This window comes from Quercus lobata, chromosome 6, assembly GCF_001633185.2.
Source record: "Quercus lobata isolate SW786 chromosome 6, ValleyOak3.0 Primary Assembly, whole genome shotgun sequence".
Lineage (NCBI taxonomy): Eukaryota > Viridiplantae > Streptophyta > Magnoliopsida > Fagales > Fagaceae > Quercus > Quercus lobata.
In genome coordinates this window covers 21175372-21183657 of record NC_044909.1, presented here as the reverse complement: position 1 = coordinate 21183657, position 8286 = coordinate 21175372, and the positions used below count along the sequence as shown (strand labels likewise).

Sequence of the window (8286 nt, the reverse complement as noted above, 5' to 3'; positions counted from 1 at the left end):
GAAGGCTAGTAGTTATAGACGTAGATCAAGGACTCCTCCTAGTGAGTCTTTTTCGTATGATGAGGACTACCATCATGAGCACAGAAATAGAAATTCATCTTCCAAGGGCTTGGGAAATGATGTAATGAGCAGAGCGCTCAACCAAATTTCTAGATCACCTTTCACGCCCAGAATTGAGGGAGGGAGACTTCCTCGGCGGTTCACTCAGCCCACGATCACCATGTATAACGATCAAACAGACCCTGTGGAGCATGTAAGCTACTTCAATCAGAGAATAGCTGTGCACTCCAAAAATGAGACTTTAATGTGTAAATTATTCCCATCTAGTTTGGGACCTGTGGTGATGAGGTGGTTTGATGGCCTAGGGGCAGATTCCATTGATTCCTTTAAAGAGCTCACCTGGACATTTGGATCTCGTTTTATCACATGCAGTAGGGTTCCTTGGCCCTTTGATTCCCTATTGTCCATGTCCATGCGAGAAGGGAAGACACTGAAAACGTACTCGGACAAATACTGGGAGATGTTTAATGAGATCGATGGGGACTTTGACGATGTGGCTATAAGGACTTTTAAGGTTGGCTTGCCTACCAAGCATGATTTGAGAAAGTCCTTGACCAAGAAGCTGGTAAGGAGTGTGCATCAGCTTATGGATCGTATTGACGAATACAAGCGGGTTGAGAAAGACCAGCAGCAAGGGAAGGGAACGGCTAAAGTTATCCCTCAAGACAAAAGGGATTTTAGGTCGGATAGATACAATAATAGTAGGCCTCGAAGGGATTTTGTTGGGCAATCTGGGTCTACGGCTCCTAATGTGGTTAACATGGTGTTCCGAGAGCTAGTGTATCAAGTTTTGGAGAAGATCAAGAACGAGCCATATTTCAAATGGCCAAAAAAGATGGGAGGAGACCTCATGAGGCACAACCAAAGTCTTCATTGCTAATATCACCAACAATGAGGGCATACCATCGATGACTGTAGAACTCTGTGGAACCATCTGGAGCAACTGGTCAGAGATGGAAGGTTACAACAATTTTTGTATCAGCCCAATGGGCATGAAGACAAAGCAGGGTCAAGGGTCCAAGGGAACACTTCTTCAAGGCCCTCTTTGGGTACAATTAATGTCATCTTTATTGCTCCTAGGAGAACTGGCTCGCAATCCTCCAGGATGATGTCTGTAACTCGGCCACCCACCGAGAACTCTAATCCTGAGTTGAAGAGGGCTAGAGTGGAGGTCCGATCGGCATTGAGCTTTTCGGATGAGGACAAGGTTGGAACCATATAGCCACACGATGATACTTTAATGGTCACGCTTAGGATAAGAGGGTATGATGTGAAGAGAGTGTTGGTAGACTAGGGCAGTGGTACAGAGATTATGTACCTTGCTCTATACAAAGGGCTGAACCTGAAGCCTGAGAATTTGACAGCCTATGATTCACCTTTGGTAAGCTTTGATGGAAAAGTTGTCGTTACAAAGGGTCAGATTAGACTACCCGTATAAATAGGTTCAGAGGTAGTGGAGGTGGACTTCATTGTGGTGGATGCTTATTTTCCCTACACGGCCATTGTGGCAAGACCTTGGCTCCATGCCTTGGGGGCTGTTTCTTCCACCTTGCATTTGAGGGGTAAAATATCCATCCGGGGACCAGGTTGAAGAGCTTGTTGGGAGTCAATCCATGGCTAGGCAGTGCTTGATGGCTGTAATTATGCACTAGCCTGAAGTTGAGTCTTTGGCCTCTGCTGAGGGGAGCTCATAGCAATCAAGGATTCCGATCCTATCTATGGATGCAGTGTCGGAAGGGGAAAAGTGTGAGAAGCTGGAAGAAATTATTATAAATGATGATCCAGAGAAGTTCTTTCAGGTCGAAACTCAGCTGCCTCTTCGGGATAAGGAAAAGTTGATAGCGTTTCTTAGAGAGAACGTTGATGTGTTTGCATGGAATGCTTATGAAACTCCTAGGGTGGATCCAGACTTCATTTTCCAGCATTTGAATGTCAACCCAGCTGTCCTCCCTAAGAAGCAACCACCTCGGCGTTCATCTAAAGAACATTTCGATGATGTCAAGGGGGAGGTAAACAAGCTTAAGCAGGCTGGGGTTATTAAGGAAGTGTTCTACTTTGAATGGTTGGCCAGTATAGTAGTAGTAAATAAGAAAAGTGGAAAGTGGCAAGTATGTGTGGATTTCACAAACTTGAATAAGGCATGTCCAAAGAACCCCTTCCCTATGCCTCGGATTGATCGGCTAGTGGACGCAACTGTAAGCCATCCTCGGATTAGCTTTTTGGATGCCTTCTAGGGGTATCACCAAATACCACTGGCCTTGAGTGATCAAACGAAGATAGCTTTTGTTAGCCCATTGGAAATTACCACTGCAAAGTGATGTCTTTTGGTTTAAAAAATGCAGGGGCTATCTACCAAAAGATGATGACTAGGATGTTCAAGCCACAACTAGGAAAAAACATCGAGATTTATACAGACGACATGGTGGTCAAGAGTAAGTCAGAATCCGAGCATGTTAACGAACTTGAGAATATCTTTGAGATCTTGAGGAGGTACAAGTTGCAACTTAATGCTTCTAAATGCTTTTTTGGTGTCGGATTAGGGAAGTTCTTGGGATACATGGTTACTCACCATGGAATTGAAGTCAATCCTGACCAAATTAGAGCAATTAACAATTTACAGCTACCTCGAAACCCCAAAGAGGTCCAGAAGTTAACAGGAATGACTGCTGCTTTAAACTGATTCATCTCTTGATTAGCAGACAGATGTAGGCCTTTCTTTCAGTTGTTAAATAAGTGGAGGAATTTGAATGGACCAAAAAATGTGTCTTGGCCTTCCAGCAGTGGAAGGAATATCTTTCTCGGCCACCTATTATGTCCAGACCCGAGGTGGATGAGGTTTTGTTTGCTTATATTGTAGTGGCCTCCCATGCGGTGAGCTTGGTCCAGGTGCGGGTTGATAGTGATGTATAGAGACTAGTTTACTATGTGAGTAAGTCATTACATGAGGCCGAGGTCCATTAACTACCACTGGAGAAGGCCATTTTGGCAGTGGTGCATGCTACACGTAAGCTCCCCCACTACTTTCAATCACACACAGTTGTTGTCCTAACCCAACTTCCACTCAGATCTCTACTCCGAAGTCCTGATTATATAGGGAGGATTGCCAAGTGGGGTACGATTCTAAGAGCTTTTGATATCAAGTACATGCCTCGCACCTCTGTCAAGGGTCAAATCCTTGCTAATTTGGTGGCCGGGTTTGCTGAATTCCCATTAGAAGAGAGAATGCAGAAGTAGGACATGGATGGAAAATCGGTTGGGTTAATCTCCTTACAAGAACCTTTGTCCTGGAGGGTATACGTTGATGGTGCAGCGAATCACAGAGGATCTAGGGTGGGGCTAGTTCTGATATCTCCTGAGAGGATCATAATTGAGAAATCCTTGAAATTAGACTTCTCGACCACAAACAATGAAACTGAGTATGAAGCTCTATTGGTAGGAATGACCATGGTTCAGAAAATAGGTGGAAATGCAATGGAGATATTCTCAAATTCAAGACTGGTTATAGGCCAAGTTCAGGGAAAGTTAGAGGCCAAGGACGTGAGAATGAAAGAGTGCTTAAGTCAGGTTAGGTATTTACAGTCAGGGTTTGAGTCTTTCAATTTACAGTACATTCCTAAAAGTGGAAACACCCATGCTGATTCTCTGGCCACGCTTGCAACCTCCTCGGCACAAAGCCTGCCTCGAGTTATCCTTATTGAAGATTTGTGTAAGCCTACTGAGATGAAGAATGAGGTGGTCAATATCCATCAAATTAGGATGTGACCTAGTTGGATGGACTTCATAGTATTGTACCTTAATAAAGGCTCCTCGGTTTTGGGTGTCCGAGGACTAAAAGTTGTATAAGCGCTCTTTTCCTGGGCCGTACTTGCTATGCATACACTTGGAGGCATCAAAGCTACTTCTAGAGGAGTTACATGAAGGGATTTGTGGAAGTCACACATGAGGCAGATCCTTGTCTCATAGAGCTCTTACACAGGGATATTGGTGGCTGAACATGTAAAGGGAAGCGCAAGAATATGTGAAGAAGTGTGACCAGTGCCAAAGATTTGCCCCAAACATTCATCAACCAGGAGGAGTCCTTAATCCTCTGTCCAACCTTTGACCCTTTGCTCAATGGGGCTTGGATTGTTGGGCCTTTCCCTAAGGTAGTAGGGAATAAGAGGTGATTGCTAGTCGGCATAGATTATTTCACCAAGTGGGTTGAGGCTGAACCATTGGTAAATATCAGGGACATGGACGCCAAGAGATTTGTTTGGAAATATATTGTTATTCGGTTTGGGATCCCCCACACCCTTATCTCTGATAATGGTCTTCACTTTGATAGTAAAGCTTTTAGGAGATATTGTTGTGACTTGGGAATTACGAATAGGTATTCCACCCTGGCTTAACCATAAGGGAATGGACAGGCTGAGGCTGTTAACAAGGTTATAGTGAACGGACTCAAGAAGAGATTGGACGATGCAAAGAGAAAATGGGTGGAAGAGTTGTCACATGTCCTTTGAACATATCGGACCACGCCTTGTAGGTCAACAGGGGAGACACCCTTTTGAATGACTTATGGTGTTGAGGCTATTATTCCTCTGGAGACTAGATTCTCAATGCTGAAAACGAGTTCTTTCACTCCGAGCAACAATAATAGGCTGTTAGGGAAGAGCTTAGATTTAATTGAAGAACAAAGAGAAAATGCCATGGTCCAATTGGCCTATTATCAACACAAGCTCAAGTAAGGGTATGATGTGAATGTGAAGCTAAAGCCACTGGCACCTGAAGACTTGGTATTAAGAAAAGTTTTGGGTACTATCAAGAATCCAGCTTGAGGAAAGTTAGGGTCTAATTGGGAAGGGCCATATCGCATCACTTCAGTGGCTGGAATATGTGCATATTATCTTGAAGATCTGATGAAAACGTTGTACCACGCCCTTGGAATGTAAGCAACCTGAAAATGTATTATTATTAATGAAAGCATTCTTTACCGTATTTCGGTTTATTATATTAAGCGTTATATATTCTACTACTTGTTCGAATATCAAACAGAACCTTGGTCATGCCTAACTCCTCGAACCACATACCTTGGGTAAATTGATATCTTTTAATCATTTCACTAAGTGTTAAATAGAACCTTAGTTATACCTGGTCTTTCGAATCACATGCTTTAGGTAAATTAATACTTTAGTTCATTTCACTAAGTGTTAAACAGAACCTTAGTTATGCCTAGTCTCTCGGACCACATGCTTTGGGTAAATTAATACTTCAGCTCATTTCACTAAGTGCTAAACAGAACCTTAGTTATGCCTGGTCTCTCGGACCATATGTTTTGGGTAAATTAATATTTCAGTTCATTTCACTAAGTGTTAAATAGAACCTTAGTTATGCTTGGTTTCTCGAACCACATGCTTTGGGTAAATTAATACTTCAGTTCATTTCATTAAGTGTTAAACAGAACTTTAGTTATGCCTGGTCTCTCGGACCACATGCTTTGGGTAAATTAATACTGCAGTTCATTTCACTAAGTGTTAAACAGAACTTTAGTTATGCCTAGTCTCTCGGACCACATGCTTTAGGTAAATTAATATTTCAGTTCATTTTACTAAATGTTAAATAGAACCTTAGTTATGCCTGGTTTCTCAGACCACATGCTTTGGGTAAATTAATATTTCAGTCCATTTTACTAAGTGTTAAACAGAACTTTAGTTATGTCTGGTCTCTCGAACCACATGTTTTGGGTAAATTAATACTTAATGACATCTTTCTAAGTGTTAAACAGATCCCAAGTTATACCCAACTCCTTGGATCACTTGCCTTGGGTAAGTTAATGTTCTTAGTTATTTGCCTAAGTACATGGTCATTTTCCTTATTATTTATACATGTTTAATTTGTCTAAGTTAGCAGCAATGCACTACTGTTAGCTTTGGTAAAGTCAGGGTGGTAGTAATTCACTATTGTCAACAACATCATCAGTTTTAAGTCCCATCAGATGGAAAAATGATAACTACCCCAACTATAAAATAAATATTACAGAGAAAGAAAAGATTCATAAAGTAAAAAGTGCAGCCCTTCCTATTAAATAAAGGAAAGATACATTATATACAATGGCAAACTGCCACTACAAAAGAAAAGATACAATGGAAAACTACAAAAAGAAAAAAATGACAGAAAGGAAATAAAATCCTAAGAGTTAGGCCTTGGCTGGAGGAGGAGGGTCATTTTTCTTGCTCAGCTGAGAGGTAGGAGCACCTTTGGCCTTGGGGTTAGCCTCTTTGGATTTGGCCTCAGCCTCCTTTGCTTTGACTACAGTATCCTTGGCCTCGGCGGCATCCTTGGCCTTGGCAGCATCCTTGGCCTCTGAGGGGGGCTTGGCCTCCTTGCCCTTGCCTTTAACCTTGGCCACCTCGGTTCCTTGGCCTTGATCACCAGCTTGGCCGGATCCTTTGGAAGCCTTGGAAAGGGGGAAGAACGGCTTGAGCAGTTAGGGGCTACTCAGAGGATTCTGGGGCAAGGGTAGAGGGAGATAGAAGGGCAGCTGGGACCTCGTGGATGTCGGGAGGGTAGTAAACACTCCCAACCTATCTCTACTTCGAGGCAGTAGGGACCCCTGCAAGGTTGAGGGCCTCCATCTAGTTCTCCTTGTAGTAATCCTTGCAAACCTCGGCCAGTTCCTCAGCTAGCTGGATCTCGGTTTCTTCTACCCCGAGGTTGTAGGACGCTTGCCTCGAGGCCTCAGCAGCTTCCTCAGTCGTCCGAGCGGTGGCTTTGGCTTTCTCCAATTCAGCTTTAAGGTCCAGGACCAGCTGCTTCTGTGTGGCTAGCTCTATCTAAGTAAGAAAGAGCTTTTTACACTAATCTTCTGCCTGGTCCTGGACATTCTTTAGGCTAGCCTCGGCGCTCCTTTACGCCCTCTCCTCGGCAATTAACTTGGCGAATAGTTCTTGGTTCTCATGCTTCATGACTCCCAGGGCCTTATTGGTCTCGGCACGGAGGTTAGCCTCAGCCCTGGCCTTGTTCTGGGCGTCCTTGACCCATTCCTTAGCTATGTAAACCTTCTGGATAGCATGCACAAGAATGACAAGGGAATCCCATGTAAAAAAAAAAAATGGAATGGAAAGGGCACCTTAGCATTTAGCTAAAAGATATGATGGTAAACTTACCATGGCAAGATCCATTTTCAGGGACATGAACAAGTCTGGTTGCCTCATGAGCCTTAGAGTTTCCATGTCTTTTTGTAGGAAGAGAGGTTGCTCTAAAGTTTCAGCAACATAAGAGGAGTGTCCTCTCTAGAACTCCCCAATGGAGGTGTTCCATAGGATGGCAGCTCCATCCAGCTCCAGTCGAGGAGCCCAAGTCCTTTGTTGTTGGCGCACCTCGGCCATACTTGGGTCCTCCTTACTATCCACAGAGGAGGCCCGCTTGTCCTTAGCCGTTTTCTATTGTTTGGCCTCCTTTTGAGGGGCTACCTTACCCTCATTTACTTCTTGCTCCTTCATTTTCTTCTTTAGGTTGGGGTTGGGGAGCAAGCCAACTGTGGTTGTAGGAGGAGAAGGAGGGGGAGGGGGGAGAGTAAGGGGAAGCTGTGACTTAAGGGCTTCCTTGGATGACGACCCCTTATTCTGCCCAACCATAAGGTCTTTCAAGCCCTTCCTCAGATTCAGAGCCATTAAGTCTTCCTCCTCGGAACTACTATCTACCTTGGCGATTAGCAATTGGGGGGAGTGAGTTGCTGAGGATCTGTCAAACTCACCCTCTGAATCTGGGATCTCCACGGGATCTGCTCACACATCTTCTTCTTCCTCGAGTCAGAATTGATCTATTTCCTTCTCGAGTGATAAGCGTAAGGAAGCAGTCTCTTCCCTTGGAACCGCTGCTTTAGGGAAGGCACGTTGAGATGGCAGCTCAACTGGCACAACGTCCTTGTGGGCTAGGAACCTAGGAATAGAGATGTCTATTTTGTGTAATCGAGGGTCGCTTGCCTTGATCGCATGGCCCACTTCCTGGAAGTTGTCTAAGATTGGTTTAAAGTCCAAAATGAGGTTGACAGCTCTCAGCTGCCTATCCTTACTCACAAACACCTCGGATCTAAGGACTTTGTTGAGGTCCGCAACGTTGACCAAGCTGAGGCGGGGCGTTATGTGCCTTTTATCTACAAAAACAGCTGAGGAGCAAATCATGGTCAGACCAACAAAACCCATTATCAAAGGAAAACAAAATATTAAAGGGAAGAATGGCAAAGCT

The 8286-nt window shown here is 44.0% G+C and overlaps 1 protein-coding gene across 1 annotated transcript; it reads left to right on the top strand.

Moving 5' to 3' along the window:
- The first annotated feature begins 220 nt into the window (after positions 1–220).
- On the top strand, positions 221–1282 carry LOC115949965. The gene is made up of 2 exons (XM_031067224.1): positions 221–915; positions 1012–1282. Exons 1-2 carry the CDS (start codon positions 221–223, stop codon positions 1280–1282), a joined length of 966 nt encoding a protein of 321 aa, XP_030923084.1.
- The last annotated feature ends 7004 nt before the right edge of the window (positions 1283–8286 follow it).

Excerpts from the sequence above, each read along its gene's own strand:
- LOC115949965 (XM_031067224.1), top strand. The coding sequence starts at position 221 with ATGTATAACGATCAAACAGACCCTGTGGAGCATGTAAGCTACTTCAAT. Across the intron at positions 916-1,011 it reads ATGGGAGGAGACCTCATGAG|AGATGGAAGGTTACAACAAT; the intron begins GCACAACCAAAG and ends GCAACTGGTCAG.